The sequence below is a fragment of the Capra hircus genome, chromosome 3, assembly GCF_001704415.2.
Source record: "Capra hircus breed San Clemente chromosome 3, ASM170441v1, whole genome shotgun sequence".
NCBI lineage: Eukaryota > Metazoa > Chordata > Mammalia > Artiodactyla > Bovidae > Capra > Capra hircus.
Window position 1 is genome coordinate 3,642,586 of NC_030810.1, and position 20,364 is coordinate 3,662,949.

Below are 20,364 nucleotides of genomic sequence, written 5' to 3' on the forward strand. Positions count from 1 at the left end.
CCATCCTAAAGGAGATCAGTCCTGGGTGTTCATTGGAAAGACTGATGTTGAAGCTGAAACTCCAATATTTTGGCCACATGATGCAAAGAACTGATTCGTTAGAAAAGACCCTGATGCTAGAAAAAACTGAAGGCAGGAGGAGAAGGGGATGACAGAGGATGAGATGGTTGGATGGCATCACCGACTTGATGGACATGGGTTTGAGAAACTCCAGGAGCTGGTATTGGCAGGGAGGCCTAGCGTGCTGCAGTCCATGGGGTCGCAAAGAGTCGGATATGACTGAGTGACTGGCCTGAACTGAACTCGCATGTGCAATCATGTTAGGCATTCATGTGTCTGGCGTACATTGTCCTGTGTGCGGACCCTCCGCAGGTGGCTGTGCTTTTGTGTACTTTACCGTGGAGTGCTGTCCAGACGACACAGCAGTACGGCGTCTTTATTTCAAGCCCGGGTTGTCAGGGAACAAGGGTGAAAGCAGCGATAATGTAGCTGGAACTGCTGTACTTTTCAAGGTAACGCAGCGTAAGATTAAAAACGTTTTCTTTCTTTTCTTGTGTTTAGTTGTTAATGTTATGCATTATTTGTGTGAAAAGTACTATAAACCTATTACAGTACAGTACTAGATAGCTGATTGTGTTATTGGGGTAGGCTAAATTTGTTGGACTTTTGCTATTGTTTAGTCATTAGAAAGTGAAAGAAAGAAACTGAAGTTGCTCAGTCGTGTCTGACTCCTTGCGACCCCGTGGACTGTAGCCCACCCGGCTTTTCCGTCCATGGGCTTCTCCAGGCAAGAATACTGGAGTGGGTTGACATTTCCTTCTCCAGGGGATCTTCCTGACCCAGGTCCTTCCAAACCCAGGTCTCCCACATTGTAGGCAAACGCTTTACCCTCTGAGCCGCTAGGGAAGTTGCTAAGTCATGTCCAACTCCTTGAGACCCCATAGACTGCAGCAAGCCAGGCTTCCCTGTCCTTCACCATTTCCTGGAGTTCACTCTAATTCATGTCCATTGAGTCGGTGATGCCATCCAGGACTTAAGAACAAGCTTTCAGGATGGAACTTGTTTCTATTGTAGGGGAATTACTAACTCAATTTCGACACTCACATTTAAGAAAGAATGCCTTATCCACTGAAAAACTTCAGGGCAGCACAGGATATCTGCATAACCTGAAAATATCTCCCCTCAAATTTGCTAATTACAGTGATGGTTCCAACCTAGGACCACACATTCTTTGATACTCCTCCCTCTAAGATGTGGAACAGATGTCCCCTCCGCTGAGATGCACTGGGTTTAGGGACGCGCCTCTTGAGGACAAAGCAGGGAAATGGAAAACCAGTAACACTGCCATGGAGGAACCTGGCAGACCCCTCCTTAGCCCGGGGGTCAGGGGGGACGTTGTCAAGGATGTCATGCTGACATCAGGCGCCCCTGATGTGATTCGAGCAAAAGGGCACTGCACCTCTGAATTCTCCCCCAAGTCCACAGCTCAGTCTAATCAGGCAGATCCAAACTGAGGAACATTCTACTGCATACATAGCTGACACTCTTCAAAAGTCCCTGGAAACCATGACAGGCTGGAAGAGACAAGGGCAACACAATGACAAAATGCAATGTGGGATCCTGAAACAGAAAGCAGACTTTATTAAAACAAAAAACCCAACAGACAAAACAACACAGCTGGGAAATCTGTCTGAAGTCTGTAGTTTAGCAAACAAAAATCACTTAGAACAGGTTATGCCTTCTTTTAATGATCAGCCTAGCTAAGTTTTTGGTTTTACAAGGCGTATCTCCAACATTTAATCATTTCAGTTTCCATCTGTGTGCCCAACATGCTTCTGATGTGTTACACTAGCATCAGCCTGCTCCTAAAGTGTTCAGCTCCTCCTGGTGTGCACAGGGCTTTTTAGAACTTACGTGGGGGGTAAGGTCAGGCAAAGACAGCTATTTATTGCACCTGGCAGGATACAGGAATACACCTAAATTCCTCCAGTCCAAACCCTGCTCCCCAAAGGGAAAGCATAGAGGAGAATGTTCTATAAACCCGGTCCAAGTTACTTCAGCCCCTGGTAGGGTGCCACCAGCCTTAGCAGTTTCCCTGGACACAATGAATGCCTTTTTAGGGACTGTGAGCTCGGGGCACTGGCGACATGCTGTGGAACCTGATCGCCCACACCCTGTCCAAATGGCCATCACTGGGATAATTTAAAGATTTTTTCCCAAGTGCCAACATCACAAAACAACACAGTGGAGAAACACGAGGGGGCAAAGTCTGAAAAGGAAGAGTTGGGAAGAGGGAACAATTGTATGCATCACCGGAAAGAATGGAAATTTTCCTGCTTTATTTCTCCTTCCGTCTCCTATGGCATGAAAGGCGGACAAGGTCACTGACCAGACTGCCCAAGGTGGGGCTGCAGAGGGGAAACAGAACGGACATTTCAAGAGTAAAGAGCTTGCCAAGTTAGATCCTGCGAGCAACAGCTTTCATTCAGTAAATGAAAATCTTCATTTATACCCAAGTAACCACCAAAAACCTTTGAAAATCTTGTTCTAGTTTCAAAAGAATCTGTGTTTTCAAATGTTACTTTGAAGTTGGGCTAATTCCGTCTATCCATCCATGCATCCAATCATCCATCCACTCAAACATTCAAACATCCATCCATCCATCCATCCACCATCCATCCAATCATTCATTCAGCCATTCACTCACCATTAATCCTACTAACTGAGCACCTGTTATGTGCCAGGAGGCTGACCATCAGGGCTGGCAGCCACACCAGGATCTCATGGAGAGGGGAGACAGGGTGGGGAAAACTTGTGAGAAGGGTCAGCTCCTCAACAAGCAGGTTTACCCAGCCTGATTGACTCCTCAGGCATTTGAGCAGGAAAAGGTCCTACTATTTTAATCAGGAGTATTAGTATAAAGGCTATTCTTCATCTTTATGGGATTTCCTGGTAGCTCAGATGGGAAAGAATCTGCCTGCAATGCAGGAGACTCGGGTTCAATCCCTGGGTCAGGAAGATCCCTGGGAGAAGGAAATGGCAACCCACAGCAGTATTATTGCTTAGAGAATTCCAAGGATAGACCATGGTGTTGCAAAGAGCTGGACATGACTGGGTCATTTCACTCACTCCCTCACTTCATCAGTATAATCAGACTCACCCATAGCATCATTTAGTCTAAGGCAGAGCTTCTCAAACTTCAGAGTGTATCCGAACCACCGGGATGGCTTTCAGGACAAGAGGCTGGGCCCCACCCCAAGGCTCTGATTCAGTTGGGTGGGTGGACTGAAAACCAGCATTGCTAAAGAGTTCAAGGTGTGTGGATACTGTGTTTGGAGGCCACATTTTGAGAACCAGTGATCTAGGATGCTGCCCACCACCTTCAATTCCAGCCCAGTGTGCTTTGTGTACTCAGAGTCAGTTTGAGTGACTTAACAGCTACTGTTTCAGAGAAGCTCTGTGAACATCCCTCTCTGAGGGACCAGAACTCGTTGGGGTGACAGGCTGACTTGACTCCACCCCATGAGGACTGGTGGTTTTTGCTGGTTTGCTGTACAGGTGATTCTGCAAAATGTAAAAGAGGCCACAAAGCCAAAAGGACGTCATTTACTGCAAAATCCAAATAAAGGTCTGAGAGTCCAGCGCCCTCCTTTGTCCTTGAGACAAGGCTTGATTCAGTAACACTGTGTAATTGACAGGACACACGTGTGCAGAGAACAGGGGCTGCTTCCTTATATGAGATCGGATCTTCTAGCACTTACTTCCCTCCTGTTCTATGCAGATGGCACGCAGGGCCAGGCTGCAGGGAATCAAGGCAGACAGAGATTTCAAGAGAGACTAGAAAAGGTTAGGAGGGTGCCCTCGCCGGCCCCTCTGACACCCCTCCCTGAGCCAGGGCTGGGGGGGGGTGGTCTGTGGTTGTCATGGTGATAGCAACTTGGTCCATTTCCTCCTCCCCTCCCAACAGACCTGAAAGGAGCAGAGGCCTCCAAGGCCAGACCAGGGCTGCGTGTGGGCCACTTCTGGACCACAGCTCCTGCACTTCCCGCCCTACCTCCACCCCGCTTCTTTCCTGATGGACACGCCAGGCACTCAGGGCTTCCTCCTCCAATCTTAGAAGAAAGCAACATCACCACCACAAGAGACAGTCACACAACACTGTAAATCAACTACACCCCAGTAACATTAAAGAAATGGAAAAGAGACAGGGCCCCACGTGAAGAGAAACGCACCACTCTTGCCAGTGAGCACTCCGCTCCCAGCCCCGGGAGCAGCTGCAAGACAGCCTGAGACACCCAGGTGCTAAGAATTATTTCCAACTTTTCGGTAATACCACCGTCTTACGTGTGCAGAGCCCTTGAGGGCTTGTGAGCACACGCTCTCATGTGTTTTCCCACCTGGGCCTCACGTGAAACCTGTGAGGCTGGCGGGTGGGGGTCATCCCTCCTTACAGTAGTTAAGGAGGCCGAAGCCGAGGGGGACTCGTCCCAGGCACACCCCCTACCATGCACACCCCCACCGCCGCTCCCCCCCCATGCCTCCCACTTCCCCAGCAGGCAGCCTGGAGCAGTGCCTGGAGCTGGGGACAGGAGCCAGGCTTGTCTCAGTCCGCATCTCATCTAATGTGGGTGGCAGGGGCCCCGTGACCCCCGACCCGGTTTCAGGGCATCTATGCATGAGGAGACCTGATGCCCGATGGAGGGCAGGGGCGCTCTGTCCAGAGGCCCTCACCTGGTGCTCACCCCAGTTATCACCTCACCTTACAGGTGGGCACAGCCGGGCTCAGACAGGCTGGGTGGCGTGTGCAAAGTGGCGAAGCCAGGAGATGGCGCCCTGGGGACTCAGAGCCGGGTCTCCTGATCCTGACGTCCATGCGCACCTTCTCTGCAGGGCTCCTAAAGATGATCTCATGTCTCTAACCACGGGAATTAGGAGGACAAGTGCATTGCCCACAACGCTGTCCACCACACTAACGGTGGACAAAAAGAGCCGGAAACGAGCTAACACGGACCTGGCCTCGGGGGCAGAGCTGAGTGTGGTTCTGGGGTGCCGGCTCCTCACCGATGAATGCCGATGACGCTGCCAGCACGCGGACAGAGCGACTCCAGCTCCTGACCTATGCTGGCGCCTGCGGAGGTTGTCAGGACGTAGAATGTGTGGCCAAGAAACCCACTGTGTGTAGTAAAGGCAGTTCAAACTCCTTGGAAGAAAACCACCACATTCAAAGGCTTTCCTTTTAATCGGAGGATACTAGTCCCCAGCCACCTGAAGAGGAACGCTGGCTTATGCTTTGAGCTGCATTCAGTCACCAGGTGGTCTGTGAGGGCCTCCCGTGTGCCCGGTGCACGGGTCTCCCGGGCACTGGACGTGGCACAGCCCCCAGACAGGAGAGCACACAGCCTGCCGGGGTTGCGGGGGCGGAGAGGGCGGAGACAAGAGGCAGCAGCCGGCCCACAGCTGCGGGGACGGGAGGAGCTGGCCTAGGGGTGGGAGACGCGTGGCCCATGGCCTCCCAGAGGAAGTGACCTCCGGGAGGGTGAGGTCGAAGGGAAGCCCAGACCCCGGCCACCAACAGGCGTCTTCTCCTGAGTCCTCCCAACACCACGTCCTAACCCTACCGCCCAGGCCCTGGAGCTGCAAGAACAGTGAAGGATCCTCATCCCAGATTCAGGGGGCAGCAGGGCTGGGCCAGCTTATACCGGAAGAAATGGACCATCTACCAAGGAACGTGGCCAGGGCCTGAGACAGGGGGCATGACGACCCTCTAAAGGATGCCCGTGAAACCCACCAACAGGCCAGGCGTGTCCTCACCCGACAGGATTCAACATTTGAAAGGCTGGACAGAGAGCAGCAGAGTGAACTGTAACCGCACAGTATACGATGCATGTTATGTGCGTTGTGCTTTTCACCTGCTGTATTTTTCTATATTTAATCATATTTGAAAAGCAGGCGGTTGGCTAGTGTTGGACACAACACCAAATTGCACGGCAACCCGCCCACGGTACCCGGTATTCAGGGTAATTTATTATCTGCCTCATCACGTTTAGGGAAAGTTGGAAAAGATGTTTAGGAAAGATTAAAAAAAATAGAAGAAAACTGTGGCACTGTTCACCAAGCAAAAGTCTAAGTGAAAGGAATCTTAAAGCTGAATTTTCTAAGCATGAGAGGGATGCTGTACGTCTGTGTTTTTCTTTGGAAACTGTACATTAAAACAGAAGCCAGAGCTCTAAACCTCGGAGGGCAATACGACAGAACAGAGAGCATCCCCACGGCTAATGGTCACTTCCTGCCTTGTCTCTGCAGCCTCCGGGGTGACTCACAGGCCTCTGGGCCCCAGGGAATCCAGAGGGAAGCGAGGCCCTGGACTGGCGGGGGCGGTGAGCCCTTGGGATGGCTGATTCTCCCGGTTCTCGCCCTGGAAGAACAGGGAGACAGGGGCTGCACAGAAGTTCCTAAAGAACAAGACAAGCAAAGACCCCGGCACACAGAGGGGTCCTCACAGGGCCCAGGACTGGTCATCTGTTTTAGGAAGTTCAGCGACAAATGACAAAAGCAGCCGTCCCTCTCGGGAGACACGGGGACAGTTTTAGCCCTGTGGAAGTGTGCTGGTCACCCAGCTTCACCCAGCCTCCTCCTGATCTGGGGGGCGGGCCTCCCTGGGGATCTGGAATATTAATGGGCTGCCAGCACCGCCCCCGCTGCTGATGCTGAAGTTGGGGAGGGTCCTCCCTGCCCACAACACACCTGGGATTTCGAATGAGCAGTGATTGCTGGCAGGCGTGCTAGGGTCATACCCAGCCACGGAGGCCTCCTGACTCTAAAAGGATAAGGCGGCAGCTTAGGCTCTCTCCCTTGGCCAGATACACTGTCCGGTCCCTGCCCTTTTGGGGACATCAAGTCAACCAGCAGTGTCATCCCAGGCCCGGCCACTTACTGGACTGGTGCTATCCCAGGCTGCTTCCCTTGTCCGGGAGGATGGGTGGCTGTAAGGAGATTGCCCCCTCGGGGTGGGGGTCGCAGGTGGCTATGCTTAGCTGTGTCCGGGCAGCATCCAGCAGCACCTCTCCGTCTTCATCTCTTGCTGAATCCCCAGCGTGGAGCCGGAGGGCTCTGGGCAGAGGCTGTGGGCTGGGAGGACAGGACCCCGGCTGGCTGGGAAGGTCAACCCTGCAGTGCCCCTGCCCCCGAGGCAGAGCCGACTCTCTGCAGCGCTCACCGTGGTGACCGCGTGGACAATGCCACCTTGTCTCTGCTGTCCCCAGAGTGTATCTGAGCCGTGGGCCTGGGGCTTTTCCCAGAGAGAAAGACAGGCAGACACGGCCTGGTGGCCTGCAGCTCTGCTCTGCGGTCCTGCCGAACTGGGCCTATGTTGGCCTGGCTGCCCTCAAGCACATCCAGGGGGCAAAGGGTGTCTCCAGTGGGCAGAAAGGAGACACTCTGTCCAGTAGGATGTAACACAAAAGACCACCTCTCGCCAGCCCCCACTTTCGTGCCAGCCTACCTTCCGTGGAGGCAGCCAGAGTTATTGCTGTACCTGCCTCTCAGGGTCCATTCCAGCCCCCCTTAGCCTCTCCCCACACCCCTCACACCCCACCATTGACTCAAGGGCCCCCCTGGCACTCAGCAAAGCCTCATCGAATTTGCTGTGAACCTCCCAACTTCCTGAGTCTGCACGGCTACTCCTAGAACAGCTCCACCACAGCTTTCCAGAGTAGGCGGGCCCCTCCGAGTAACTTCTAGGAGGTTTAATTGGGAAAACTCCCAGGACCATGTGGTTTGGTCAGCTGGTGCTTTCTGCCCTCCTGGGGAGCAGCTGCAGCCACCGATCAGAGGTGAGAGCAAAGGAACCAGGTTTCTGCAGACGAGGCGTATGGTCCAGAGCTAAGGTACACAGCCAGCGGAGACAGGAAATATACAATGGTTCTCCACGGGCCGTTTTGCCCCCTGGGGCCCTTGTGGTCATCATTCCCGGGTGGAAGCCAGGGATGCTGCTAAACATTCCTCTCTGTCCAGAAACCCTCCCCCGACCGCCGCATCCGGCCCAATGTCAGTAATCCCAAGGGTGACAAACCCCGACACAAAAGTAAGAGGAAAAGCCCGAGAAAGTAGAGTGAAGATATGGAAGGCTGTGTGGTCACCACCTCATCGCGGCTCATGTGGCCACTTCATTCCGGAGCTGGCTCCAGACACAGGTTAAAAATAGGCAGGTAACTTAGTAGCTTCTGAGAGGTCAGATAAACCCAAAGATAAATGGCGCGGGACATGGCCTGGGTGAAGTGGGCCGTCATCTCCGGGACGTTAACCAGAGGCCCGACACCAGGGCTTGGCTGCCTGACAGTAAAGAGGCTCGAAAAATCTGACGGCATCTTATTACTGGTTCTTCAGTTCAAGGCCAAGAAGCAAAAAACGATCGAAAGCGGAGGGTCCCTTCCATCTCAAGGCCAAAGAACTGAACACAAGCTCTAAACTATGAGAGAGCACATGGGGTTCTGATACTAAACAAAGTTTATGGGGTTGGCGTATTTAAAGGGGCAGCAGTGAGGGCTTTTCCCCTGAGTTCACTGACCCAGAGCCAAGGGCTGTCTGCTTCCCCCACAACACACAGGAGATCGTCTCTCCTGTATTTTTCTCACACTTTTCCTGTAGGCCACTCTCTTTCCTTATCTTGATCCTGGTCTCTCATTCCAGCCCTCATCTTATGAGGGAGGGTGGCTCGGTGGTAAAGAACCCACCTGCCAATCAGCCCTGTCTCTGCATCAGTGATGCCTGGGGCACATCCTGGCCAGTCCAGCAGTATTGCTGTCCCTTGGTGGAGTGGAACTCAGCCGGCAGGAGGGAGAAAATAACCACTATCCAGTTAGCGCCCGCCAGGTACCCAGGCGCCCACCAGAACCATCATGTACTTCCTGCCTCCAGCAGACGCTCTCCATTTCCTGGCACAACTCATTACCAGGTGCACGCTCAGTCGCTCAGTCGTGTCCAGCTCTTTGCGACCCCATGGACTGTAGCCCTCCAGGCTCCTCTGTCCATGGGATTCTCCAGGCAAGAACACTGGAGTGGGCTGCCATTTCCTCCTCCAGGGGATCTTGATCCAGGGATCGAATGTGAGTCTCCTGCTTCCTGCCCTGGCAGGTGGATTCTTCACCACTGGGACACCAGGGAAGTTCCACTCATCACCACAACCACATGGAAAACGTTGCTCCTCTGTCACAGACAGAGGGAAGGAGACTCGGACACACTAACTTGCCTATCGACACACGACTTCAAAAGGCGGACTGTGCTTCTCCCACTGCCCGGCACGTTCTCCCTGGGCTGGACTCACTTCCGGCCTGTGGGACGCCAGGCCTGTCCACCTGTCACCCCTCTCCTGATGAGAATCAACAGCTTCTGCAATAGAGAACACACCTCCAGGACAGCAGATTTCAACAAAGAATAAATCATTGCTCAAGAGCTGTGCTGTCCAATACGGTAGCCACCAACCAGGGGTGTCTATTTATATTTAAAGGAAGTAAAATGAAGTATGAATTAAAATGCAGTTCCTTAGCTGAACTAGCTACTAGCTGCATTTCAAGTGCTCGACAGCAACGCAGCATAGACACAGAGCATCTCCATCATCACAGAAAGTCCTACTGGCCAGCTCTGCTCTGAGGGTTTCAGGGGTGACTTCAAGCTATATTTTAGGGCATCCAGGGTGGGGTCATGTTAGTTGTTCAATCAACACGTAAATTCCATCTCTCCCAGTGTCAACTTGGAAAACTCCGCATATTCTCATGTGCCTGAAATGGTTGGAGAGAATAACTGACTCAATAGATATGAATTTGAGTAAACTCCGGGAGATAGTGAAGGACAGGGGAGCCTGGCATGCTGCAGTCCACGGTGTCACAAAGAGTCAGACATAACTTAGCAACTGCACAACAAGTTCAGTTCAGTTCAGTTGCTCAGGTGTGTCTGACTCTTTGCAACCCCATGGACTGCAGCACGTCAGGCCTCCCTGTGCATCACCAACTCCCGAAGCTTGCTCAAACTCATGTCCATAGAGTTGGTGATGCCATCCAACCATCTCATCCTCTGTCGTCCCCTTCTCCTCCTGCCTTCAATCTTTCCCAGCATCAGGGTCTTTTCCAAAAAGTTGGCTCTTCGTATAGGGTGGTCAAAGTATTGGAGTTTCAGCTTCAGCATCAGTCCTTCCAATGAATATTCAGGACTGATTTCCTTTAGCATTGATGGTTTGGTCTCCTTGCAGTCCAAGGGACTCTCAAGAGTCTTCTCCAACACCACAGTGCTGGATGAAGCACAAGCTGGAATCAAGATTGCTGGAAGAAATATCAATGACCTCAGATATGCAGATGACATTGCCCTTATGGCAGAAAGTGAAGAACTAAAGAGCCTTTTGATGAAAGTGAAAGAGGAGAGTGAAAAAGGTGGCTTAAAGCTCAACATTCAAAAAACTAAGATCATGGCATCTGGTCCCATCACTTCACGCCAAATAGATGGGGAAACAATGGAAACAGTGAGAGACTATTTTCTTGGCCTCCAAAATCACAGCATGCAGCCATGAAATCAGAAGACTCTTGCTCCTTGGAAGAAAAGCTATGACCAACCTAGACAGCACATTAAAAAGCACAACAACAACAGACATCACAAAAGAAGATAAGAAGTAAAAAGCAATCAAGGGTAAGGGTGGAAAAATGGACAAACTTATGTGAGGGAGGTCAAAAGCCTAACGAACAAGTTTAGATCTCCTGGTTTCTGCTTGCTGAAACACTACTGTGACCACTGCGGGATTTTTCATCTGCTCCCCTGAGCCAAGGAGTGGGTGGGGACATCGCAACTTAATCCGCCAGGGGAGGCACTGGACGGCTCTGGCTCTGGCTCTTGCTGATCCAGGGGCTCACCCACTGCCAAGACCATATCACATTCTGCCTACCTAACCTCTCCAGGTATTTTCTATTTGTTTTATGGAAAGTATCTCTCAGATCTTAGAGAATTTTCCAAACCAACAAATGAATTCCTCTTGATGCCTGAAGCTATGAAAATCTTATTTTTTAAAATAACGTTCTCTGTTTGCTCAGCTAATTTGACATTTACTCCACTCTGAGTAAAAGCACACTGCCGTGACTAGTTCTCTAGTTTGGGCTGTGTGGACATAACCTCTTCCTTGGTATAAGTCTCAGATTATTTTTCAACTTTCTTCTCAATTTCTTCTACCCCCTTCATCAAAAACAAAACTCCATCTCTAGGTAACCAAATTAGAGAGGCTTGGTTTGTTTGCATTAAGCAGCATTTCCTCTGAAAAGTGAGCCTGTGGTCAAGGTGCTGGCCTTGAAGATAGGGGGACTCAGGTTCAAATCCTGACTGTGTGCTGGTGCCCTGAGGAGCTACTCAGTGTCTGGTGCCAACACCTCCGCCACCCCACGTCACCCCAGGAGGTGTCTTGGCTGGATCTTGTGGTATTTACCCTCCAAGGTACTCAGCTGTGTCTGACTCTTGGCGATCTCATAGACTGCTGCCCACCAGCCTCCTCTGCGGCTCTCCTCCTCTGGACTCTCCAGGCCAGAATACTGGAGTGGGCTGCCACTTCCTTCTCCCACGTCTTCTGCACTGGCAGGCGGACTCTTTACCACTAGTGCCGCCTGGGAAGCCCTCTGAGCCTTCCGTCAAATTGTCTCACAGGTTTTAGTGCCTCATCCTCATATACGCATGGGTCCAAGGATCAGCACACCTCTGGGAAGAGCTCTAAGGTTAAAGACAGAGGCCAAATCACACAAAGGACGGAAAGGGATAGACCATCACACAGGGAACAAAAGCAATTTTCAGGGAAAATCAGAAAACCAAAATGAATAATCCTCAGAATGACAGAAAAAGGTACTGCATTAGTGACTCAAAAAGGATGCTATAAAAATGGGCCACAGAACCAAAACAAACAAACAAATACTCTTAGAAATGAAATATAGGACAAATAAGTTTAGTAGAAGGAATGGAAGACAAAGCTGAGTAATTAGCCATAAAGTATCACCAAAATACAAAAAGCTAGAAAATGAGAGGAAAAAGGAAGTTACTTCTAACACCAGGAGTTTCTTTAAAAGAACAGAGCAAACGGTGGGAAGGGGAAATTCTTCAGAAAATATCCCAGAATTTTAGGATATACATTTCCAGATTGAATGAATGTAAAAATAAAATCCAGAATACTGAGAATCAAGAGAGGATCCTGAAAGCTTGTGGACTGTAAAAATAGATGTTACACAAGATACTGAGAATATGAAAGGCATCGAAATGAGCAGAGCAATCCTGGAAGCTAGAATAAAATGGAAAAAAATGTCTTCAAAATTATGGGAGGAAACAGGTAATGATACGTTTTTGGCATTTATTATTTTATCATATTAAATAGGTAATACAGAGCTTCCCTGGTGGCTCAGTGGTAAAGAGTCCACCTGCTAATACAGGAGACACGAGTTCGATCCCTGATTGGGAAGATTCCACACGCCATGGAGCAACTACACCTGTGCACCATAGGCACTGAAGCCGCGTGCCTAGAGCCCTAGCTCCGCACCAAGGGAAGCCACTGCAATCAGAAGTCTGCACGTTGCAACTAGAGAGTCGTCCGCACTTGCCACAACTACAGAAAAGGCTGCGCAGCAGGGAAGACCCAAAAATAAAGAGAGAATTTTACATAAAAATAATACAGTCACAGGGCTCAAATATCAAAAGAGCATAAAGCTACACCTAACAAATCTACGTTTCCACTGACATCTCCACGTTGCTTTCACCGTACTTTCTGCCAGTGTTTCCTTATGCAAATGCAGGCAAGTCACAGACTTCCTCACCCGAGTGATGGCATGCTATCTTCATTTTCTGCACGTTGCTTTTTTTCAGTTAACAATATACACTGGAAGTAAGTTCAAAGTATATACAGAAATCTCTGTCATCCTTTGGAAAAAAAAGATTCTAACCTAGAACTCTATACTCAGCTGAACTATCAAGTGTGAGGGTACAATAAAGACATTATCAGACATGCAAGCGCTTAGAAAAGGCATTCTCTCTGAGAAAGCTACTGAAGGGTGTGTTCCAACAAAATGAGTTAGTAGCTCACGAAAGAAGACAGTAGAGAATCCAGCATGCATGGCTGCAACGACAGCAACGGAGACGCGGCAAAGGGAAGGGCAGCTGACAACAGCCCCGAGAGCACTCAGTGCAGAGGTCTCGGGGGCAGATTTCCAGAAGGGAACAAAGCGGAATAGATAGATTCATTTAATCACATAGAAAATAATATTACGGAGGTTTCTACTCAAAAGCTTGTGAGAAATTAGGCATGAGAGATACGCAAAGAGATGAGCAATTGGGGGAAAAAAGGAAATAATGAACTCCAAAAACAGCAGAAAGTTGTATAAAGAAAAACATTATCGTATACTTGTTGGCTCTGCAGTTGACAATATCACCCTACGTCATCATCACCACTGATGTTTGCTGAGCATGTGTTGGTCATCCTTCTGAGGTCTTTTCATGAAATACTTCATTTACCCCCATGAAACCCGGGAAGAAGCATACTCTTGAAATGTTCCCATCTTACAGATGAGGGAATGGAGACACAAAGTCACAAAGTGGTTAAGGAACTTGCCTGAGGTCATGGAGTAAGTGGAAGGATCGGGAACTGAACCCAGGAAAAAGGAAAACAGACTCGGGCCCCCACACTCTTAACCAGTCTATTGTTCTGCTCGCAATCATTTATGAATCTATAAACACAATGTCACTATGATGTGAAGAAGAGGGGAGAGAAGGTGGGGGAGTGAACCTGAGCTAGACCGACAGATCCAAGTCCTCCCCCTCCAATCAGGAGGCCAGCACATGGTGCCTACAGTTGAATAATCAATGAATAGTGCACATGTATATTACTTACAAATGGGGAGCCCATTACCAGGTCATTAGGGTCTTATAAGGCCGTTAACCAGTCCATCCTAAAGGAAATCAGCTTTGAACACTCATTGGAAGGACTGTTGCTGAAGCTGAAGCTCCAATATTTTGGCTGCCTGATGTGAAGAGCTGACTCATTGGAAAAGACCCTGATGCTGGGAAAGATTGAAGGCAGGAGGAGAAGGGGGCGACAGAGGATGAGACGGTTGGATGGCATCACTGACTCAATGGACATGAGTTTGAGCAAGCTCTGGGAGACAGTGGAGGACAGAAGAGCCTGGGTGCTCCCATCCATGGGGTTGTTGAATGAACAACAACAAAGGCCATTAAGAGCTTGGCTTTTACTGAGGGATATGAAAAGCCATTATGACACAATCTGACATGTTTTCAAAGGACCACCCAGCTGTTGTGTGGAGAATGGCCTGAGACTATGGGACCAGGGTGAAAACAAGCATTACTTTGATGACATAAAACTAATTTTTAAAGATGAAAGCATGAAAAAAAAAAAAAAGAGGAGGAGGAGAAACAGTAAGGGAGAGATGAATATGAGGTTCTTTCATGCAATGTTAAGCCTGATGGTTCAGAGGGAAGTTGAGGACGACAGTGCCTGAGATGGGAAGCAAGTCAGCTTAACTGCAGGGCACCGCCTGGAATAGGGCCTTGCGTGGAGCCAAGACTCTGATCCAGGAAACAGCCTGGACGATGACCCGGCACCTCTGAGTTACTAGATGACCTCAGACAAGGCGCCGAGCATCTCAGAGCGGTTTCTCCATGTCCAACAGGGATGCTCTAAACTCTTCCGATGGGATGGCATACACTTACAGGGGAGAAGTTTCTGGGAGTCCCTGACACACCTCAGACCTTAAAAGCACCCTCAGTCGCCACCTCTCCCCTTTGTCCCTCCTGAACCCTGACAAGGTTCGCAGGTGACAGGCTCAATGAGAACCCAGGTCCCTGACGGTCACTCTATGGAGCAGACGCTTGAGACCCTCCACACGCATTCACAGCCCCGACTGCTAAACCCGTGAGTCATCACAGAGTCGCCCAGAAAAGGGACAGGGAGACAGCTGGCCCTCTGACAGAAATAGCCGTGGGGCGGGGCCCACAGATCATGGGAGCCCAGCAGGACTGCCCACCCCCAATCCAGAGCCATCTTGTCGGGAATCAGCCCCAGGTCACAGGCAGGGTGCGGGCCATTCCCCTGATGGCTCAGACCAGGACACACATCCACTCGGAAGGCTCGTCTTGTCATATTCCTAATGCCTGTTACTGATGCACCAAGCTGTGTGCGTGTGTCTCAGGACGACGAGCCGGGGCGGGGCCCGGGGTCACCCCACGGTGGCTGTGTTAGAACTGGGGGTGGGGGTGGGGGTGTCTGAAGGCCCTCACCTCTTCCCACCCTGGAAGGAAGGGCTCTGACACCACCGCAGTCCCAAACCACTGGCCACACTGGAAAGATTTCACCCTCCGGTCCAAACGGTCTGCATCCACCGGCCAGCCTCAGACAAGCAAACTCACTGGGGAGAAATGAGTGAAGGTGATGGTTCAAACGGAGGGAAACCAGCTGCAGGAAGCCCATGTTGTAGACGCTGCCCCCGTGTGACCTCACCCGAGGGCACAGGCCATGCCTGGACACCAGCAGCCTGCATCGTGCCATTGGGGCTCACCTCTGACTCCAGAGGAGCCAGACCTGCCTGCCGAGAGCCGGAAGAAGGGGAAGCAGGGGTCCAACGGAACCAGACTTCGGGGCGACTCTGCACAGAGGCCCACGCCCAGACTGGGCCCTCGAATGGCCTCAAGGCTGGACCGGAAAAGCAGTCAGGGGCCTTCAGGACAGGGTGATCTCTGGGGCTATTTGGGAAGGATGAGGGGTGGGAGGACAGCAAGTGACCAGGGGCTTTAGGACAGACCGTCTTGAATTTGTGGGACCACCCAGAGCGAGGCATGGAGGCTGTCCTAAGCTGGGTGCCCAGAAGCGGAGCCCGGGGCTGGGGTTTGGAGGTGAGTGTTCAGTCCAGGGAGCACTGTCAGTGGGGGGCGATGAGGGGCTGGGGGGAGGGAGGTGGCCTCAGTGGAGCCTGCCCTGGGGCCCTCCCTCAGGGGCCCTGGAGGGTGACCTGTACCCCTTTGTCAGTTCCTTCAGGAGGCAAGCGGGTGGGGTGGGGCTTCCTGTGTCCTCACTCCCCTGGGTCAGTCGCTGCCCCTGGGGTGCGAGGTCTTAACCCCCCTCCGCTGAAAGGTGACCCTCATGGGGCCATGGGCGCTTCTCTAGTGAAGCTGCACTCACAGGTCAGGGGTCAATAGGGGGGAACCTGGGAGGCACCCTGGGGGGTACCCCGAGGGCAGCGTCCCAGCGAGACCACCTTGGAGAGGAGGCCACAGTGGTGGGGGTCACCGCACTGTGAGAGAGGAAGGAAACCCCACCAGCGTTCACTGGACGATGAGCTCACCCAAGGGCCGGTCTCCTGCAGCCTGTAGAGCCGACTTCCTCGTACTGGAAATGCAAATGGCCGGGTGTTCCGAGAGAACACGCTGGCAGTCCCAGCGGAGCATGGGATGAGAGGTTTGGACGCTCCCAGAATCCTGAGCAGAACGCTCAAGGCGGTGGGAGAGAAAAACAGCTCTGCTTTCAGACACCCCTCCTGGGGGTGAGAGACATGCTGCTCCAGCATCTCAAGGTAGCTTACTGGACCTTCTTCCTGACAACATCTTGCCTGAATCCCACCTCGGACAGCGAGAAATAAGCCACTCCTGCAAACGCATCTGCAGCGTTTTCAAGTTACAGCTCCATTTACCATCAACTTGCCCAGAGTGAGACCATAAAGGAACTGCGGAAATATAAAAGCAGAGCTTCCACTGGGTCCCTGCTTCCCGTTCCTCCACAAAGAGAGTCCGAAGCCATTGAGGGGGGTGCAGCCGGCTCTCCACCATGGTCCTGCCCCCACTCCCCGCCTCCCCTTCCCCATTGCTCCCGGTCCCGCCCAACTCCATCATCGCAGCCTGGAATTCTCCACTTATCCTCTGAGTGCACATTCCTGGGGGCCTGCCTGACCCAAGCCTGCCCCACCCCCTGCCACGTTCCTGAGGCCTCTTGATTTTTTCCTTCAGGCCCCCTTCATGTCCCCAAGAGCTTCAGGGGAGGCCACGTCCCCCTATTTGCCATTTCCAGGAGGGGCCTGATCGATCACCGGGTAACCTCCCCTGCCCTGTCCCCATGCCACGGAGTCCACTATCCTGGTCAGAGAGCTTGGCTCAGGAGCGGCAGGGGAGACTTGCAAGATCTGTCAGGGAAGATGCTTCTAGCTCTCAGGACAGAGCCACCAGAAGAGATGGGGCATGTGGGTTCAAGGGGGGCAGTGTCTGCCAAAGCAAGGCAGCCTGAGGACGAGGCCACCTGCAGAGGCACCCAGCAGAGCCGGCTGCAGAGACGCTGTGGAGACCAGGGGCCACTGCCCTGGGGACGCTGCCCAGAGAGTCTGTCCTCCAGCCAGAACATTCCCCCTCGCGGAGGCCAGTCCAGGTCAGGGTTTCTTCAAGAATAACTCAAAATGCCACTTCCTCCAGGGAGCCGCCTCTGATTGCTATTCTTAGTCTCATCGATGAATTGCTACTCTCTCATTTCCAAACCTCCAGGGCCCAATATCCTTCTAATCTCGGATCTCTTCCTGCCTTCTTTTATTGTCATGCTCTAAGTCAGACCCCAACTCCTCAAGGGCAGATGCTCTTTAAGTCCATCCCTGAATCCCAGTCTCCCTAGGACAGGGCTTCAGAAAGAGCAGCATGTATCTGCTGAGTCAATTAGCAAATGAGAAAGTATTCATATCATATGAAACTTTAAGATAATTTTGTTGATTTTTATAAGAACTCTAGAACTCCATGGTGAATAGATATTTGCCATTTGAATAGTGATACTAATTTTCACAGCTGGGAGACAGAATTCATTTTGCAGTAAAATGTATCTGCACTGGCTCCTTCCAACATGACAGATAGCTGCCACTCAGCACTCAGAGCAGCCACATGGCCGGGGTCACTGGGACGGTGCGCACGCCTGTAGTCCTTACATCTAGCCAGTAACTCACTTTACATCTGCTGCTCACTTTCATTACTCCTGACAGCCTCAGGGGAGGTCTCCTCCTCATTTTAAAGATGAAAAAAACAGAGACCGGGAAGGGGCTCACTAGGATAGCACAGCCTGCTGTCACAGACAGCACAGAGGAGCTGTGTGTAGCTCCAGTCCTGGGTCTGACGCCTGTGTCTGAATTTGTCGCTGCCAACTGTGTCCCCAGGCTGGGAGGCAGGCCAGTGGGTTCCCGGTTACTCTGCACCTCAGGGCTCTCGTACCAGGAGTATCCCTTGGCCTTTCCTTTCAGTCTGTTATAATAAAATCCAGCACACCCGAGGTGGACTTGGGGACCCTCAATCTCCTTCCTCTATCTGCAACCACTGCTGGAAAGACAAGGCCCACGGATCATGTCACCTCAGGCCTCCCGGAGAACACCTGTTTGGTTTTATGTTTAAACACTTACTTACATGACCGTCTTCACAGGGGTGGGGATTATGTTCAAGCTGCTACATTTAGCAAGCACCTATATTTAGCCACATGTACTGTAAGTGCCTCGTACCCCTTCTGTTTTTTAGGCAATATAACAGAGACTTAGCAGCACTCACTATGCGCCCGGCTCTGTGTTGATCGCTGGGGATGAGAAATGAGTAAGACGGTGCCTGCTTGGTGGCCGCCTTCCACGGGGGTCGGATAGGTGAACAGATATGGCTGAGGCCACGTGACCACCACGGCAGGTGTAGGGAGCAAAAGCTAGAGGAACCCAAGTGCAGGCAGGGAGACATTAGCCTGGGCTGATGGGGGAGGTCCCACACGGGACACAAATCTACCGTGGGTTTTAAGAGATGAATAGGGGTTTTCCTGGAAAGCCCAGTTTCTTCCCACATGGAGAAAAATAAATGCTTTTATTCATTCAATATTCAACAAATACTGAGCGACAGCCACGAGTCCATAAAAGCCAGCCATCTAAGAAGTGGTACTAGAGTGGGCCTCCATAAATAGCTGAGTGAGGCAACCAGACACCACCGTCTACACCGCCTGGAGGTTTTTCCACGTGATGATAATGACATGTAGACAGCCTCTCCATCACACTCCAACACTTGGAAGAGAGTGGATGGGGAGGGGGCCCTGTCTACAGTTAGCACGCTGGCTAGGCAATCCAGAAGGCGTACAAAGGTGTCCTGTGACATGACAAGCCAAGCTCTGTCCCCTGTGGGCCCCAGGAATCTCACCCCTTCCCAGGGAACCTGCTGCCCCCGTCTCCCTGCGGTTTGTTTAGCCCAAAGGTTGAATTCTTGTGGGAGGAAAAAGCGTTTGTAAAAGTCACCCTAGAGGGGCTCCTTTAATTTGCACACTTCAAGTTCATCATCAATCGTTATAATAAACTCTGCCCTGGAAACTTTGATGAGAACCTCTCAGCGTGCCTGGGCCCGCTCTAAGCCTCGGTCCAGAAACGAGATCCAGGGAGACCCCGGTTCGCGCCCCAGAGGCGCCCTGTGTGACAATCGAGACGACAGCGGGTCACACACAGGAGCCGGGTCATTTCGCCAGGGCCATGTGGCCTCCAGGGACTGTCCGCAGGCCTCCGGGGGTCGGGCCTACGTCACCCCCACGATGCGGCGCACAACCTAGTCAGGCGCTCGGCCCCCACCAGGCCGGCCCGAGGCCGAGGTGCGCAGGGGGGCGGCACCCCAGTCCCGCTCGGCGAGGGCGCGGCGGCCGGGCGGGCCGGGGGCCTGGGGGGAGGGCTCGGGGTCGCCTGCCCGTCCCCGCGAAGGAGGACCCGCGCCCGGCCCACCGAGGTGCCGGCCCGGCCCGCGCCCCGCCCGCCGAGCCGGCGGACGGACGCCCGACAGCTGCGGGGGAGCCCGGCGCCCGCGCCCCGCTCCGCCCGCGCCCCGCTCCGCCCGCGCCCCGCGCTCACCTCGCGCGCGATCTGGTTCAGCGCGTCGTCCTCCGCCGTCAGCCGCTCCCGGTTGGGGAGCCGCTTGCGCCCCGAGCCCTGCGTGCCCATGTCCATCGGCCGCGTCGCCCGCTGCGCCGCGGGACCCCGGCTCCGCCGCCCGCGCCCCTCTGGCCGCCCGGCCCCGCTGCGCCCCGCCCTCCGCCGGCGTCATGGCGTCAGCGGGCGCGGGCCGGGGACGCGGGGACGCGGGGACAGGGGCTGGGGACGCCCGGGGAGGGGGACGCGGGGACCGGGGCTGCGGGGACTGCAGGGACTCGGGGGACAGGGGCTGGGGAGCCTGAAGCGGGGTGGGGGGACATGGGGACCGGGGCGCGCCAGATGCGGACCCGGGCCCTGGGGGCTGGAGTCTGGGGATTCCCGGGGAGAGGGGCACGGGACCCGGGCTGCGGGGATGCGCCGGAGAGGGACCCGGGAGCCAGATGCGCTGGGA

At 52.8% G+C, this 20,364-nt stretch overlaps 1 protein-coding gene across 26 annotated transcripts in view; it reads right to left on the bottom strand.

The window, feature by feature from the left end:
• The window catches only part of LRRFIP1 (LRR binding FLII interacting protein 1), a 159,432-nt gene extending 139,377 nt beyond the window's left edge, over positions 1-20,055 (bottom strand). For 25 of the 26 annotated variants that reach the window (XM_018040655.1, XM_018040644.1, XM_018040578.1 and 22 more), the window contains exon 1: positions 19,893-20,055. In XM_018040655.1, the coding sequence (XP_017896144.1) occupies positions 19,893-19,988 (96 nt within the window). In that variant the 5' untranslated portion in view covers positions 19,989-20,055. The remainder of the gene's footprint in view (positions 1-19,892) is intronic. The other variant, XM_018040631.1, reaches the window with a different exon arrangement.